Source organism: Canis lupus, chromosome X, assembly GCF_011100685.1.
Source record: "Canis lupus familiaris isolate Mischka breed German Shepherd chromosome X, alternate assembly UU_Cfam_GSD_1.0, whole genome shotgun sequence".
Taxonomy (NCBI): Eukaryota; Metazoa; Chordata; class Mammalia; order Carnivora; family Canidae; genus Canis; species Canis lupus.
Genome location: NC_049260.1, coordinates 113,915,606 through 113,934,643, shown reverse-complemented (window position 1 = coordinate 113,934,643; position 19,038 = coordinate 113,915,606). Strand labels below are relative to the sequence as shown.

Genomic DNA, 19,038 nt, shown 5'->3' with positions numbered 1-19,038 from the left:
AAAAAATCAAGAAAAATTGATCAAAGATTAAAAATCTTTTAATACTTATTTTGAGAAAATACATTTTGAATATAAATAAAATTCTTGAAAAAAATCCTCAACAAAATACTAGCACACTGAATCCAACAGCATATTTAAAGGGTTATATATGCAACGAACAAGGAAAATCTACCTCAGGATTGCAAAGGTGGTTCAACACAGGAAAATTAGAATATGCAATATATCACATTAATAGAACCAAGGAAAAACTCCACATGATAAGCTCAATTGGTGCTGGGAAAGCATTTGATAAAATCCAAAATCCTGTCATGATTTAAAAAAACTCTCATAAAACTAGGAATAGAAGAGAACTTCTTCAACATGATAAAGGCCATTTATGAAAAGCCCATAGTCAGTATCTTATGCAACGGTGAAACATCGAAAGCCTGCTTTACCCGTGCTGTTCAACTTGGTGTTGGAAGTTCTAGACAGAGCAATTAGGTAATGAAAAGAAATAAAAGACATTCAAAAGGGAAAGGAAGAGGTAAAACTACCTCTATTTGCGGATAGCACGATCCTATATATGCAAAATACAAAGAATTCCTAAAAAACAAAACACATGGAGCTAATAAGTCATTTCAGCAAAGTTGCAGGATACAAGATGAACACACAAAAAAAATCACTTGTCTTCCTACACATTAGCAATGAACAACCAAAAGGGAAATTGAAAAAAAATGTACCCATTTAAAATAGCATCAAAAAGAGGGGCACTTGGGTGGCACAGTCAGTTAGGCATCCAACTCTTGGCTTCAGCTTAGGTTGTGATCTCAGAGTTGTCAGATTGAGTCCCACATGAGGCTCCGCACTAGGTGTGTAGTCTGTTTGAGATTCTCTCTCCCTCTCCCTCCGCCCCTCCTGCTGGTGCTCTCTCTCTTTTGCTCTGAAATAATCTTTATAAAGAACAATACTAATAAATAGCATCCAAAATAATAAAATACCTAGAAAAAATTAATCAAGGAGCTGAAAGATTTGTGCACTGAAAACAATACATTCCTTAAAGAAGTTAAGGAAAACCTAAATAAATGGAAAAACATTCTATGTTTATGGATTAGAAAACTTAATATTGAGGTCACAGTACTATCTGAAGCAGAGTCAATGCCATCCTTAAAAAAATTGGCTTTCATTTGTATTTCGTTGATGTTTCTGAACTTCTATTCATAAGATATATGGATCTATAATACTCTTTTTTGTGATTTTTCCTCTGAACTTAAAATCAGGGCAATACCAGTCTCAGAATGGATTGGGAATTATTCTCTTGTACTTTTTGAAAGTTTGTGAGGAACTGTTATTAATTCATATTTAAATATTTGGTAATTCACTAGTGAAACCATTTTTTCCAGCTATTTTCTTTGTATGAAGTTTTATTATTATTATTATTATTATTATTATTATTATTTCAGTCTCATGCTTGTTATAGTTTTATTCACATCTGATGGCTCTTCCTAAGTCAGTTTGGTAGTGTGTCTTTCTCAAATCTGTACATTCAATACAGGTTAACAAATATTTTACACATAGTAGTCCATAATATTCTCTTACACTCCTTTGCATTTTTGTAAAATCAGGAGCGTTGACTCTACTATGTTTCCAAGTCTAGTAATTTGATTTATCTTTCTATTTTTCATAGCCAGTGTATCTGAAAGTTCATCAGTTTTATTAATCTTTCCAAATAACAAACATTTAGTTTTGTTGATGTCCTCTACTTTCTATTTAATCTCTATTATATATATTTTTAAAGATTTTATTTATTTATTCATGAGAGACACAGAAAGAGAGAGAAAGAGGCAGAGACACAGGCAGAGGGAAAAGGAGGATCCATGCAGGGAGCCCGATGTGGGACTCGATCCTGGGACTCAGGGATCATGCCCTGGGCTGAAGGCAGACGGTTAACCACTGAACCGCCCAGGCATCCCTAATCTCTATTCTATTAATTTCCATTCTAATCTAGATTATCTTTTTTCTTCTGCTTGCTTTAGTTTTTTTTTTAATTTTTATTTAAATTCCAGCCAGTTAACATACAGTGGAACATTAGTTTCAGATGTACAATATAGTGATTCAACACATCCACACATCACCGCTGCTCATCACGACACATACACTCCTTATTCCCCATCACCTATTTCACCCATCCTCCCACCCACCTCCCCTCTGGTAGCCATCAGTTTGTTCTCTAGAGGTAAGAGTCTGTTTCTTGGTTTGCCTTTTTTCCCCTCTTTCCTCTTTTGTTTCATTTCTTAAATTCTACATATGAGTTAAATCATATGGTATTTGTCTTTCTTTGACTTCACTTGGCCTAATGCTTTGCAGCTCCATCCATGTCTTTGCAAGTGGCAAAATTTCATTCTTTTTTATGAATTAAAAATATTCCATTGTGTATATATATACATATACACACACACACATACACAAATATATATATATATATATACCATATCTTCCTTATCCATTGATCTGTTGATGGACATTTGGGCTGTTTCCATAATTTGGCTAGTGTAGATAATGCTGCAATAAACACAGGGGTGCATGTATCCCTTTGAAGTAATGTCTTTGTACTCTTTGAGTAAATACCTAGTAGTGCAATTGATGGATGTCGGGGTGGTTCTATTTATATCTTCTTGAGGACCCTCCATACTGTTTTCCAGAGTGGCTGCATCAGTTTGCATTCTCCCAACAGTGCAAGAAGGTTCCCTTTTCTCCATGTCCTCGCCAACATCTGTTGTTTCCTGAGTTGTTATTTTTGGCCATTCTGATAGGTGTGAGGTGGTATCTCATTGTAGGTTTGATTTGCATTTCCCTGATGATGAGTGATGAGCATCTTTTCATGTGTCTGTTAGCCATCTGGATGTCTTCTTTGGAAAAATGTCTATTCATTCTTCTGACCATTTTTTAATTGGATTATTCATTTTTCGGGTGTTGAGCTTTATAAGTTCTTTAGAGATTTTGGATACTAACCCTTTATCAGCTATGCCATTTGCAAATACCTTCCCCCATTCTGTAGGTTGTCTTTTAGTTTCGTTGACTGTTTCCTTCACTGTGCAGAAGCCTTTTATTTTGATGAAGTCCCAATAGGGTTTGTTTGTTTTTTTCTTTTGTTTCTCTTGCCTCCAGCAACATTTCTAGAAAGAAGTCACCGTGGCTGATGTCAAAGAAGTTACTGCCTGTGTTCTCCTCAAGAATTTTGATTATTTCCAGAAAGGGAGACAGAACATGAGAGACTCATAACTCTGGGAAACGAACTAGGTGGGGTGGAAGGGGAGGAGGGCAGGGGGTGGGGGTAACTGGGTGATGGGCACTGAGGAGGGCGCTTGATGGGATGAGCACTGGGTGTTATTCTATATGTTGGCAAATTTAACACCAATAAAAAATAAATTTATAAAGAAAAAAAGAGAAAAAAATATACTGAAATTAAAATAAAAGTAAATAAATAAATAAAAAGAATTTTGATGATTTCCTGTCTCACATTTAGGTCTTTCATCCATTTTAAATTATTTTTGTGTATGGTATACGAAAATGGTCCAGTTTCATTCTTCTGCATGTTGCTGTCCAGTTTTCCCACCACCATTTGTTGAAGAGATTTTTCCCCATTGGATATTATTTCCTGCTTTCTCAAAGATTGACTATATTGTTGTGGGTTCATTTCTGGATTTTCTACCCTATTCTGTTGATCTATTTGTCCATTTTTCTGCCAGTACCATATTTTCATTACTACAGGTTTGTAATATAACCTAAAGTCCAGAACTGTGATACCTCCAGCCTTGCTTTTCTTTTTCAACTTTGGCTATTTGAAGTCTTTTGTGGTTCCACACAAATTTTAGGTTGTTTGTTCTAGTTCGGTGAAAAATGCTACTGATGTTTTGATGGGGATTGCATTAGATGTGTAGATTGCTTAGGTAATACAGACATTTTAACAGTATTTGTTCTTCTAATTCATGGGCATGGAATGTCTTCCCATTTGGGTCATCTTCAATTTCTTTCATCAGTGTGTTATAGTCTTCAGAGTACAAGTGTTTCCCCTCTTTGGTTAGGTTTAGTCCCAGGTATCTTATTATTTCTGGTGCAATTGTAAATGCGATTGAGTCCTTAACTTCTCTTTGTGCTACATCATTAATTGATGTATAGAAATGAAACAGATTTCTATATATTGATTTTGTATTCTGTGACTTTACTGAATTCATGTATCAGTTCTAGCAATTTTTTTCAGATTCTTTCAGGTTTTCTATATATAGTATCATGTCATCTGCAAATAGTGAAAGTCTTACTTCTTTCTTGCTGATTTGGATGACTTTTATTTCTTTTTGTTGTCTTATTGCTGTGGCTAGGACTTCCAGTACTCTGTTAAATAGTAATGGTGAGAGTGGTCATCCCTGTATTGTTACTGACCATAGAGGAAAAGCTCTGTTTTTCCCCATTGAGGATGATATTACCTGTGAGGTTTTCATACATGGCCTTTATCATGTTGAAGTATGTTCTCTCTAAACCCACTTTGTTGAGTTCTTTATCTTGAATGAATGTTGTACTTTGTCAAATGCTTTTCCTGCATCTATTGAAATGATATGGCTCCTATTCTTTCTTTTATTCATGTGGTATATCACATTGACTGTGAATATTGAACACGCCTTGCAATCCAGGAATAAATCCCATTCAATCATGGTGAATGATTTTTTTAATGTATTGTTGGATTTGATTTGCTAGTATTTTATTGAAAATTTTTGCACCTTTTTTTCATCAGGGATGTTGGCCTGTAGTTCTCCTTTCTAGTGGAGTCTCTATCTGGTTTTGGTATTAGGGTAATGCTGGCCTCATAGAATGAATTTGGAAATTTTCCTTCCTTCTGTTTTTTTTTTTTTTTTTTTTAGAATGGCTTGAGAAGAAAAAAAAAGAATAGCTTGAGGAGAACCATATTAACGCTTCCTTAAATGTTTAGTAGAATTTGCCTGTGAAACCATTGGGCCCTGACTTTTGTTTGTTGGGAGATTTTTGATTACCAATTCAATTTTTTTGCTGGCTATCAGTCTGTTCACGTTTTGACAGTTTATATGTTTCTAGGAATTTATCCATTTCTTCCAGGTTGCCCAATTTGTTGGCATATAGCTTTTCATAATATTCTCTTATAATTGTATTTCTGTGATGTTGGCTCTGATTTCTCTGTTATTTTATTTATTTGGGTCCTTTCTCTTTACTTTTTGATAAGTCTAGCTAGAGGTTTACCAATTCTATTAATTTTTTTTCAAAGAGCCAGCTCCTGGTTTCCTTGATCTATTGTTGTTTAAGTTTCTATATCATTTATTTCTGCTCTAATCTTTATTATTTCCTTCCTTCTGCTGGCTTTATAGATCATTTATTTATGCTCTAATATTTATTATTTTCCTCCTTCCGCTGGATTAGGCTTCTGTTTTTCTTTTCTAGCTCCTTTAGGTGTAAGGTTAGGTTGTTTAAGATTTTTCTTGCTTCTTGAGGTAGGCCTGTATTGTTATATATTTTCCTCTTAGGACTGCTTTTGCTGCATCCCAAAGGTGTTGTACTACTGTGTTTTCATTTATATTTCTTTAAATGTATTTTTTTCTGTGCAAAGGTCATCTTTTCAGCCATTTTAAAATAAGGCTGTATTTAATTAAGAAAAGTCTAAGTAGATCATGACATGCATTCCAGGTTATTTTTTCTCAATAGGTTCCTATCTGCTTAAAGTAACTGGAAACTCCTCTCACATTTGTCAAATGGTTTTCTAAAAGGATTGTTTTTCAATGAAACTGTCAGTTTTTAAATGTTTTATCTTTTGTTGTTCTACATTGTGTCAGGAGCTGTTAATACAATGCTATTTTTAAATGTGTCAATCACACAGTTAAATACACTGGAAACACATAAACTGAGTAAAAAGCAACATGAAACTAGTAAGTGAAATCCCTATACATGTTTACAGTGTCATCAAGAATGATGCTTATGCATTTAGCCAATAATATTTATGAGAAAAGTCTCAACATTTCATTGAGCTGTGTTTTGGAATGTGAGAGAAAAATAACTGAAGGCCAACAACCATTATATCAGGAGTCTTACCAAAAGACCTTATCAATGGCTTCTATGTCTCCATAATATTTTTTATTCGACAATATTTTTCATCTTCCTTCACTGTTTCATGTTCACTGATTATTCTTTCATCATGATTGCTTGGTCTAGCTGTATAGATTCCATGTTTTCTTGATTTTCTTTTGTTTCTTAGAGTAAATCTCTTTTAGATTAAAATATTGGTTTTAATTTTTGAGAGAAACTTTTGTGTTTTTTTTAAGATTTTATTTATTTATTCATGAGAGACACGGAGAGAGAGGCAGAGACATGGGCAGAGGGAGAAGCAGGCTCCATCCAGGACTCTGGGATCACAACGTGAGCCAAAAGCAGACACACAACCGCTGAGCCACCCAGCATCCTTGAGAGGAGCTTTTGAATTTCAATACATTTCCCTGGATCTATCAATTTTCCTCCAATTATGTATACTTACAAAGAAGTATCTAGGCATGCAAAGTATTCTTTTATTCTCAATAAAGTTCTTTTAGATGGATCTTTTGGAAAACAGACTGGGTCTCTGCCAAATTCTAAAGCAAGGGGAAATGGGGGAAATCTATTCACTAAATATTTCTCCTTCTGACTCCTAGATCTAGTTCATTGACAGAAGCATGGAGAGAGTCAAAAACAAGAATATGCCCAGCAGGGAGTTTCATGTCTATGCAGAAAAACCTCCTCTCTGTTTTTTGCCAAGGATTTTCATGTCAGGAAGCAATGTTCAACTCTCAGCCCAGCCCTACTGTTACTTTCACAGAGATTGCTGCTTAGCACAGGAGCTTTTGCCAGGAATAATTGTAGGTACAACAGGTGACACTATTGGACTTCAGATTGTGTTGTTTTGGCCTCATTGTCAAGGGGAAGTCTAGGTAGTATGTTCTGACTGCCCCACAGCATGGCTTTCATCTACAGATGTGAGGTACCTAAAGTAAGTGGTATCTGGTTTCTTTCTAGACATACCGCTCTTCTATTAGAAGTGCTTCAAGAGTCAGCCCTATGTCTTTCTTTAGATTACATTTGTACTATATGGAGTAGAAATTGACATTTACCCTTCCCTCGTCTCTACCATTCATATAATTTTTCTCCATTCATATATACCTTTAGTCATTGTGTTAGTTTTCTATAACAAATTGTTGCTATAACAAATTACCAAAAACTGGGTGGCTTATTCAACACAACTTGATTCTCCTACAATTCTGAGGGCCAGAAATTTGACATGGGTTTCATGAGACCAAAATCAAGGTGTCAGCTAGGCTCTGTTCACATTGAAGTCTCTGTGGATGAATCCAATCCTTGTCTTTTCTAGCTACTAGAGGCTGTCCTTCCTGGGCTCATACCTTCATATTATATTGCATTTCCTGCCCCCTGCTTCCATCATCACATAGCTTCCTTCCTCTTCTATCTTAAAATCTCTTTCTGCCTCATTCTTCTAGGACACTTGTGGTTTCATTTAGGGCTCACTCAGATAATTCAGAGAATCTTCTATCTCAAAATCCTTAATTCAACCACATGTGCAAAGTCCTTTTTGCCATATACAGTAACATTTATGGGTTCCAGGAATGAGTATTGGATATATTTGGGGGACTTTATTCACTTTATTCATATTGCAGTCATTTGGATGGAAATTCAGAAAATGAAGTATTAGATTTTAGTGCTAAATTTACATTCTTACTTAGAAGTCTCTCATGCAAAGAAACAATTATTCTTTTAAATTATTTTGTATTTAGTATATATTTATTTAGGTTTACTATGCATCAGATACCATTTTGATCTCTTCACAAATATCAATTTATTTTTATCTCATAACAGCTCCATTTTGCACATGTGGAAAACAAGGCAAGGAAAGGGTAAGTAATTTGGTGAAAGTTATACAATTTTTTTAAGTTATACCATTTATAATTAGAGGAAATGGAATTTGAAGCCAGGCATTCTGGCTCTAGATACTGAGTTCTTAATAAACACATTCTTGATGATGATATTGCTCATTTTAATGAGGTGAAGGTGGTTTCCTTATTTAATCCAAGTTTAAAAAAATTAAAAGGTCCCTAATCAAGTAGAACCATGAACACCAACATACTTCCTTCATAAATTAGATTTCCTCATATTTTTACGCTTCTTTGGTCATTTCAGTGGGAATCTAGATGCAAGGTGACAAATACATATGTTCACATTGTGATCTTGGCTGTAAGTCTATTTAAATCTTGTTTTTGCCTCCCTTTGGCCTTGAACTACCAAAGCAACATTTTGTAGCAGAATGAAAAATAATGGAATTAGAGATATTTGATTATAAATACCGCCTCAAAGAATTTAATGAAGTATGGAGCCTTGAGTACGATGTTTCTTTTCCCTCAGCTTTAATTTCTTTATGCGTATAAAAAAGGATGACTGAATCTAACCTCTCAGGTTTGTTGAGAAATTGAAACAAAATACTATCCATCACTTACCAAGCATAGTGCTTCATAAATAGAAGGTGTTACTTAATATTACTTCTCATTCCTAGATCAGTTTTCTTTATATACACATACATGGATGTGTATGAAATTTGTCTTCCATCTTTTTATTAATATTTTAACATGGTACAATATTTCATGCCTTTTTTCTATCTCACTTCTCTTTATCTTCTCAATCTATGGCTGTCTGCCAAGCCAAGAGTCCATGCTTAGAAACCCCATAGGAGGTGTTCCTGCTGTTCTCTGAACGTAAGTCCCAAGCCCTCTTCTTACTTATGATGCTGCCAGTTAGCTGGTGAGCAGCTGATTTTACATCTGCATCTGCTGAGAGACTGCATGATAGGCAATGTCGAGGATGGATAGGAGGATTAGACAAAAACTCATAGGGAGACACCAAACTGCATGGACTCTTAATACAAAATTCCCAATGTTATGTATAATGCATTTTTCTACAATTCTTTGATGTTGTAAATGGAGAGGAGGACTCCTGCCTTTCCAGGTAAATAGATACAAAATTATTTTTTATTTCCCCTCCATACAGCTGAGTAATGCTTTTGAGGGGACATGTGTCATCAATGTGGGCTACTAACATCTTTCTTAGAAAGCTCAAATAAATTACAACTCTTATTTCAGAGTAGACATTCGGTGAGAATGGTCTATTTCCCGTCCAATGTGTTATCTGATCTACCTGCCCATAATAACAAAAGGTTTTTTAAAAAGTCATTTTTTTATGATTTTAGACATTGAGAAGAAATCATCTTTTCTTTCTTTCTTTCTTTCTTTTTGTTGTTGTTTTTAGTGTTGTCTCCAAATTTTCCAGTCTTCAAGATTTATACTTTATTACCTAAGGAAAGTATAAGCTCCATTTTGCTTGAGTTTAGCAAGTCCAATATATTTTATTTTATTTTTTAAGGTTGTATTTACTCATGAGAGACACACACAGAGAGAGAGGCAGAGACACAGGCAGAGGGAGAAACAGGCTCCATGCAGGGAGCCCAATGCGGGACTCAATCCCAGGACTCCAGGATCATGCCCTGAGCCGAAGGCAGATGCTTAACAGCTGAGCCACCCAGGGATCCCAGTCCAATATATTTTAAAGCTTCTCTTCACCCAATATTTTTGGGCCTGACAGAGTGTGAATGACTCATCTTTCCTGCACATCAGATCAGTCAGCTGCCTTGCTATGAACTTTTGCTCCATACTCTGCATTTCACCTCCTATCCCTTCTTAACTGGCTTTCCCAAAGTCTTTCTCATTGGCATGATCATGTGCCTTTTCCTGCATTTCTCTAAAGCCCAACTCTTATCATGGTGTCAAAATTGGCAATCTTCACTGAGTTGAAGTCCAAAGCAGAGAAATACTTAAAACCAGCTATTAAATATCACTGCATCTATAGTCAATGGCTCATGGTCCTCCACAAGGGATCCCTCACAGGTCTCCAGTCTGCCATTATGAAATGAATCAACTCACCTCCCACCAATGAACGGAAATATTTTTGATATCTTCACTGTCTGATCCAAGGCCCCTTCAACTCCACTAAAATGCCCATGATAAGTAGCTCTTTCTCTACTATCAGCCCTACTCTACTGTAATTTTCTTCTGAAATGTAATTTCATCTAGTGATGGCAGATTGCTATACATACTATATGTGTAAAAAATCATAATAACAATCATTTCATACTCTACTGCTATTTTCTTAACAACCTATCATGGGAATTTTTCCATGTCAAGGTTTTTAATGACTACCCCATTTCCCACTGTATTGATGTTAATAATTTATCTAATAAATATCTGTTGATAGACATTTAGATGATTTCAAACGCTTTGTTAATACAAAAGTCCTGGTGTACATATATCTTTGTTCCTTTTTTTCATTTATTTCCTTAGGATGAGATCCTGAAGTTATCTTATTATTTCTGAAAGATATACATATATTAAACTTTAATAGGTATTACTGAATTGCCCTCCATAAATGTCATAAAAATGCACGTTTACTCATACCTTCATAAAATTAAGTAGTTTGATCAACATAAAATTTTTTTGCAACCTTTAAATTACCTATGCTGATGAACCATCAGGAAGTATTTGCTATTGGGGATGATTTGAGGTCTAGCTCTTGTGCCCATTTTTATTTGTGAGAGCATGGCTCATGTTTTGATCTCTGGCCATTGATAAGATTGGAGGCAACAGAACATGCTTGCTAATAAGGATGTTGATGAAGGGGGAGCTGTCAAGGCAATTGTAGGTTTCAGGATTTTGCAACGGTGATAAGGATAGGAAGGATGGTATTTTAAAAAGAGTTATTCTGGAGGCAGAAATGCTAGATAATGAAGGGTTTTATAGGCAAAGGTAACAAATTAGAGTAGAATGCAAAATGGAATGAGCAAGCACTTATATCAGTTAGCTATTGCTAAAAAATAAACTGCTCTAAAACTTAATGTCTTAAAACTGTAATAATGTATTATTCCTCACGATTCTGTAGGTTAACTGGTCAGGTCCTTTGCTGGTTTTTTCCATAATTAATTCATGTAGAAGCATTGGGCTGTTTGATCTGATGGGCTACAAGTTCCAAGATGGTTTCACTTTACACACCTTGAAGCTTCTGAGGGCTTTTGGCTATGAAGGCTCTGTTACACAGCATGATTTGTTATCATTCAATAAGCTAGACCAGCTTCTTTACATGACACACTCAGCAGCATTCCAAGAGTTTGAAAATAGTAGCTGTAAGGGTCTCCTGAGCTGGCGAATTGAGTGCTGCTCTTCCGCCCTGGAGCTGCTGCACCGCTGCCGGGATCATGGTGTTCTACTTCACCAGCAGCAGCGTTAACTCATCAGCTTACACTATTTACATGGGAAAGGATAAATATGAAAATGAAGATCTAATAAAGCGTGGCTGGCCTGAAGATATTTGGTTTCATGTGGACAAACTCTCTTTGGCTCATGTATACCTTCGATTACATAAGAGGGAGAAGATAGAAGACATTCCAAAGGAAGTCCTGATGGACTGTGCCCACCTTGTGAAGGCGAATAGCATTCAAGGCTGCAAGATGAACAATGTTAATGTGGTATATACACCGTGGGCTAACCTGAAGAAAACAGCTGACATGGATGTGGGACAGATAGGCTTTCACAGGCAGAAGGATGTGAAAATTGTGACTGTGGAGAAGAAAGTGAATGAGATCCTGAACCGGTTGGAAAAGACCAAAATGGAGAGGTTCCCTGACCTAGCAGCAGAGAAGGAATGCAGGGACTGGGAAGAGAGGAATGAGAAAAAAGCCCAAATTCAGGAAATTAAAAGGAAAGAAAAGGAAGAGATGAAGAAGAAGCGGGAAATGGACGAATTAAGGAGCTATTCATCATTGATGAAAGTTGAGAACATGTCTTCAAATCAGGACAGCAATGACTCTGATGAATTCATGTGAATGGAGGAAAAGACCTTTGAAAGATGTGAATTGCAGGACAGTTTCGGATGGTCTGATTTCACCTGTATTCAGAGTTACAAAAAAACAACTAAAATTCTACCTTCATTCTGCACAAATACTACCAACGTTGGAGTTAAAAAAAAAAAGTGTTCCCTTTTTTGCTGACAGAAAATGATCAGATATTTATAATATATTTGGACTTGAAAACAGCATATAACTTTAGGAAAGTGAAAATATTTTTGCTGAAACATGTCTTGGTACCTCATGAAAGTTGGCTGCCCCTGTTCCTGGGATAGACTTTAGAACGAACCAGCTCTGCAAAGTATTTGTTACTGTGATCTGTCCCTGAAAACAGAGGTCTTGAAAAACTTTTCATATTTCTTAAAATAGCTTCACTTCTGTTAAGAAGAATGTATCAGTGTGTATCAGTGAGCAATATATGCGAATGTTGCCCTCAACCCTGATTTCCTGACTAGAACAAAAATGCTTATGGGTTAAAAAAAAAAAAAAAAAGAAAGAAAATAGTAGCTGTAAGTCATGGCTCCTGAACTTGTGTTACATCATTCTTACCACATTCTTGGGCACAAAGCAAGGCAGAAAGCTATTCCAGATTCAAGAGTGTAGGTAAATACATTTTACCTCTTAATAAAAGGAGTAACAAAGCCATTGAATAGGGATATACATACCAGGATGTGAAATTCGTAGCCCTTAATCTACACATACCAAATCATCTTAAGAAGGAGAATCATGGGTTTTGAATTTTTAAAAGTTTATTCTGGCTATTGTGAGGTGAATGGATTTTACTGGGACATAACATCAGGGAGAAAGATTAGTTCCAAAAGAAAGACCAATTTCTTAGAGATTTTTAATAAATAGCACTAGATATTTCTGAGTGAACACTATCAGGGACATTGTTACAAAAATAGACAAGGTGCTGTAATATAATCTGGACTGGTTATCTTTCTGGACTCAATCCATCCTAGCTAAAGAAAAATGAACAATGATAAATCTCTATTGGAAAAGGGCTTCAGAAGAAAATGTTCAGAATCATAACCTCAAAAATATAATCAATGAGTTCACACAATTTATATCTACAGTGGAGAAAGTCAAATGTGTATAGTCACTATTAAGAAAGTATTCTAATAAAAGCAAATTGTTTAAAATGCAATTTATTGTCCATTGGTTTCTCCTTAAATTTTATAAAAGTTGGATTACTACTTTGCAAAGGAACTCTGAGTTTGTACTCCTTGAAAGTCAAAAAAGATATTCCTGTGACCTAATTAAAATGTAAAACTTAAGAATTGGATGAATCAATTTACAGTCATGAAGAACTGATAATGAGAATGCTGTTTCTAAAAATGGCTCCATTAGAAAGATAAAGGGGGTTGATGTTGTATGTGATGACGTGAAATGATATGCTGTTCTACCACAAAGAAAAGGTAACAAATGAAGCAGCCAGGGAAAAGAGAAAGAATCCATTAATTCTAAATAAAGAATTACAGAGAATTGAGCTCAATAAAGATATTTGGAAAAGCAACTCAAAAAATGCTGAATCTTTTCAATTATCTAGTGCATATATTTTTAATATTAATTCCCAAAATGGATGAGGGTATAGAATGACAAACACTCTCCTACAGTGCTGGGGAAGGCATAAATTGTTATGGTCTTGAAAGATTTTGGCAAGATGTATTTCTAACCTTTAAAAGCTTATATTTTTGACTCAATAACTCCAATTATAGAAATGTCTTAAGGAAAGAGAGATTCACATGCAAAAATATTCATGGCATTTCAAAGGCAAAAAAAAATGGAACCTAAATTGCCAACAGTGGATAGTTAAATAAATAATGATGCCGTAACACAAAGAACTACCATACAGTTATTAATTATGTAAGAAACATAATCATATGGGAGAGGGTGCTTTTTACTATGGAGCAGTGAACAAGTTGAAAAATCCTATCCCCAAAACAACTAAAAGTTTGGACAAATGACTGATAACAACCTTTTAAGGGTTATGGAAATTGACCTAATGCAAACAACATATTGAGAAGAGTTTATTCACAAAAAATTCACTGCAATTCAATTAAGAACTGTAGGAGTCTATGGTGTTCTGGCCCGAGGCTGTCCCCATCCCCCATGAGCTCAGTCAGAACAGTAGTGATACCAGTATGGGGCTGGCTGTGAAACTGCAATAGCAACTTTATTGGTACTGAGGGCCTACTTGATTTATAGCACAGGATGGAAAACACATACTCAGGGACAAATAGGGAAGATCTGTAGCTTTGCTAACCAGAGGCTGTAGTCCCTGTTGGGGTGGGTATCAGATTGGAAGGCAGGCTAGAAAATTAACAGAGAAATCCTGGAAACAAGCAAATCATGGAAAAGCTCAATAAGCAGTCCACACATACTTGGTTGACTCATCCAAATACACAGGAGAGACTGAAAAAAAAAACAGGTTATTTAAATAACTCAGGCCAGCTGAGAAACTGTATGCTTGTATAAGGAAGACTTGAGGACACAAAGTCTCTACATATTCCTAGTTGACTGAGAGACTATGCAAATGTACACAAGAAAACTAAGAGAGCCCTGAGGAAAATAAAAGCTAGAAACTTGAAAACTTCCTGAACTTTAAAATAAATCTCTCAAGCCACACACAAATCTACTGGCAAAGGATGGAGGACTTACTGACTCAAGGTGTTTGATAAAAACTCTGATCAAGCGTTGCCAAACAACTAAGCCGTGTACAAATAAGAGTTACCTACAGGAAGTCGGGAAGATAAAATTCAAATTAAACAAGATGAAATGAAATCATTTTTCAAGGGATGCCTGGGTGGCTCAGTGGTTGAGGACCTGCATTCGGCCCAGGGCATGATCCTGGAGTCCTGGGATCGAGTCCCACATAGAGCTCCCTGCATGGAGCCTGCTTCTCTCTCTGCCTATGTCTCTTCCTCTCTTTGTGTGTCTCTCATGAACAAATAAATAAAGTCTCAAAAAAAGAAAGAATTTTTCAATGAAGTAAAATAAAAACAGAGTATAAATACCAGTGACCACAGAGTGCAAGGGAAAGAGATACCACAGATTAAGTCCAGGAAAGCCACTTAAATAGGAAAATGAATAAAACATCAACAACTGTTAGAAGAATAAAAACAAAAACAAAATCCAGACTTGCTAAATATATAAAATATCCACTATTTAAAGAAAAATTGTGAAACAATATGGAAATGTGAGTCATATTCAGGGGGGAAAAGGCAAACAGAAGGAGCTACCTCTCATTGGACACAGATTTTGAACTAAGCAGATAATTATTTCAAAGCATCTATTATAAGTATGTCTTTTAAAAAAATAAAGAAAACCATATCTAAAGAATGAAATAAAGGTGTGATGATAATGTCTCATCAAATAGAGAATACCAATAAAGAGACACAAAACAGGCAAAGAACCAAATAGAAATTCAAGCGTTGAAAACCACAGTAACCAAAATGAAAATTGTACTATAGTAGCTGGTATGAAAAAGAATCAGTGAACTCAAAGATCTGTTAACAGAGACGCGGTCTAAAAAATGAAAGGGAAAGGGATGGATGAAAATGAACAGTACATCAGAGAAACGTGGGACAGCATAGGTACTCCAATGTACATGTAATGGAGGAGAATAAAGAAGGAATAACACCTGAAAATATCCCCAGATTTGAAGAAAAACAAACCTAAAAAGCTTAACACACTATAAGTAGGATAAAAGGAGAAATCTATATCCTAATACAGCATTGTCAAAATGTTAAAATCGAGACAAAGAGAAAATCTTGAAAGGGTGAAGAAAAACGTGACTCATTATGTGCAAGGGAACCCCAATAAGAATCATATTTGACTTCTCACAAGAAGTTATGGAGAACAGGAAGCAGAGGAGTGTCATTCTCAAAGTGCTGGAAAAAAAAACAACAACCAAGAATCTTATAGCCAGAAAAACTACATATGAAAGCAGAGAGAGAGAGAGAGAGAGAGAGAGAGAGAATATTCCCAGATAAACAAAACCTATAAGAGTTTTGGCTAGCAGACCCTGCTTATAAAACATAAGTTCTTTAGGCTGAAAGCAAATGAACCCAGATGAAAATTTAAATTCACACACAAGAAAGAATATACTAAAAGTAATTATGTAGGGAATCATACAATTGAATAAAAATATTACAAATTTAATGATACTAATGGGTCTACAGCATATAAAAATGTACTGTATTTGACAATAATGATATGCAGGCAGTTGGTGGGAATAAATGTTCAGTAGTGTAAGGAAATGACAAGAGATGATAATGAATCCACAGGTAGAAATTAAGAGAATCAGAAATGTAAATAAGAAGAGAACCAATGTAAATAAATGCTAGATCTTTTTTCTTCTCTTGGTCCCTTTAAGACACAAAATTATATAACATTATAATTACAAAAATGTATTGTTGAGATTTAGCATATACAGATGTAATGTGTATATAGATAACAGCACCGAGTAGGGGCAGAAGGGAACAGAGCTATTTAGGAGTAATAACTTTTCTATATCACCCTGGAATTTAGTTATTGTAAGTCTGAAGTTGATTCTGATCAGATAAGTAAGCTCTAAAGAAACTTGTTGGAAAAAATACCTATCATGTAAATACCATTAATAAATAAAGATGTCCTAGAAAATATTCACATAATGCATAAAAAACAATAAATGAGGAAAAGAGAAACAAAAAGACATGAAGCATATAGAAAATAAAAAGCAAAATGACAGATATAAATGCAAAGTTACCAATAAAAATATTAAATGTGAATGGATGGATCCTTCAAATTAAAATTCAGAGATTATCAAAATGGATAAAAGTGATGCAACCATATTCTGTATATAGGAGATGCACCTAAGATTCAAAGATATAATTTTTATTAAGATTTATTTATTTGACTCTGGGAAACGAACTAGGGGTGGTGGAAGGGGAGGTGGGCGGGGGGTGAGGGTGACTGAGTGATGGGCACTGAGGGGGGCACTTGATGGGATGAGCACTGGGTGTTATTCTATATGTTGGCAAATTGAACACCAATAAAAAATAAATTTATATATAAAAAGATGTATTTATTTGAGAGAGAGAGTGCATACACAAGTGGGGAGAGGGACAGAGAGAGAATCTCAAGCAGAGTCCCCACTGAGCAGGGAGCCACACGCAGGGCCCAATCTCATGAGCCTGAGATCATGACCTGAGCCAAAATCAAGAGTCGGACACCTAACTAACTGAGCCACCCAGGTGCGACAAGATATAAGTTTTTAAAAGAAAAATTTGGGAATATATACCACACAATCTTAAGAGAGCAGGACTATCTACCAATTACTGACAAAACAAATTTCTTTAAAGTTACTAGAGGTAAAGTGGATATTTTTTTTATTTATTTTTTTATTGGTGTTCAATTTGCCAACATATAGAATAACACCCAGTGCTCATCCCATCAAGTGCCCCCCTCAGTGCCCATCACCCAGTCACCCCCACCCCCCGCCCACCTCCCCTTCCATCACCCCTAGTTCATTTCCCAGAGTTAGGTAAAGTGGGTATTTTATAATCATGAAAGGGTCAACTATTTAGAAATATGTAACGATTCATAAACAGATGCCCAAAATTTAAAAAGTAAAAACTTACAAAATTGAGGGGAGAGGTGGACAATTCAACAATAATAAAAAATGTCTTTTTTTTAAGATTTTATTTATTCATTCATGAGACACAGAGAGAGAGAGAGAGAGAGAGAGGCAGACACACAGGCAAAGGGAGAAGCAGGCTCCAAGCAGGGAGCCCGACGTGGGACTCGATCCCGGGTCTCCAGGATCACACCCTGGGCTGAAGGTGGTGCTAAACCTCTGAGCCACCCAGGGATTCCCAAAATTTCAATTCCCCACTGTCAACAACGGATGAAACAACTAAGCAGAAGATGAATAAGTAGATAAGAAACTTGAATAATGTTACAACCAACTAGACATCTATAGAAAGCTCTACCAATACATTTAAAAAGCTTGAAATTGTGCATAGTATGTTCTCTGATCACCATGGAGTAAAATTAAAAATTAAAAAGGAATTTGGGTGATTATTATATATGAAAGTTAAATAGTATACTGCTAAATTATCAATGATCGAAAAAGATATCACAAGGGAAATTAAATTAGTAAATACTTAAGAGATGAAAGTAAATGAAGATACAACATAATAAGACTTATTTGATATAGGGGCACCTGGGTGGCTCAGTCAGTTAAGCGTCTGCCTTTGGTTCGGGTCATGATCCCGGGGTCCTGGGATGGAACCCCACATCATCTCCCTGCTCAGCGAGGAGTCTGCTTCTCCCTCTCCCTCTGCCACTACCTCTTCTTGTGCTCTCTCGCTCTCTCTCTCTCTGTGTCAAACAAATAAATAAAATCTTTTTTAAAAAACTTATTGTATATAGCTAAAACAGTGCTTAGAGGGAAAGGTATAGGCATAAACACTTACATTTTAAAAAGAAATATTTAAAAAAATAACCTAACAGGTATACCTTGAAGAGTCCTGTAAAGAAGATTAAATAGAGAATAAAAGAGTAGAGAAAATCAACAAAAGCACAAGTTACTACTTAGAGAAGTTAAACAAAATTGATCAACTTTTAGCTAGACCGACCAAGCATAACGAAGAAAAAATACTCAAATATGAACTATTTTTTTTATCTCTGGGAGGTGCTATTTTATGATTTTTGTTTTTATATTTTTCTGTATTTTCTGACTTCTTATACTGATTATATATTACAACTATTATAAAAAATATCAGTGGAGGAGTTAGCCATAAATAATAAGGACAGTAGTTGTCACGGTGAATATCTGTTATTCCCTCATTGAGCAAATATGTATGAAACAGCTACTCTGGCGGAAGCCCTATGGTAGTGAGGGGAGAAAGAGAATGGAAATGTGAACAGGAATTTGACCCCTGCCCTTGAACAAACATTGTGGCCAACCCTGCACTGGGAATGTGAGAGCATCATGGGAACCCATAACTCCCAGCTCCCGTGATATCGTTCTTCCTTCCAACTACCCACCTGACTTGAAGTTCATAACGCTA

At 35.6% G+C, this 19,038-nt stretch overlaps 1 protein-coding gene across 1 annotated transcript; it reads left to right on the top strand.

Annotated features, from left to right (window-relative positions):
- The first annotated feature begins 11,327 nt into the window (after window positions 1-11,327).
- Window positions 11,328-11,996, top strand: LOC100856040 (coiled-coil domain-containing protein 25-like). The gene has a single exon (XM_038586625.1). The coding sequence runs from the start codon at window positions 11,333-11,335 to the stop codon at window positions 11,957-11,959; it is 627 nt and encodes a 208-aa protein (XP_038442553.1). The 5' UTR covers window positions 11,328-11,332; the 3' UTR covers window positions 11,960-11,996.
- Window positions 11,997-19,038: the final 7,042 nt, after the last annotated feature.

What these genes read in the sequence shown, in the direction of transcription:
- LOC100856040 (XM_038586625.1), top strand. Translation starts at nt 11,333, where the DNA reads ATGGTGTTCTACTTCACCAGCAGCAGCGTTAACTCATCAGCTTACACT.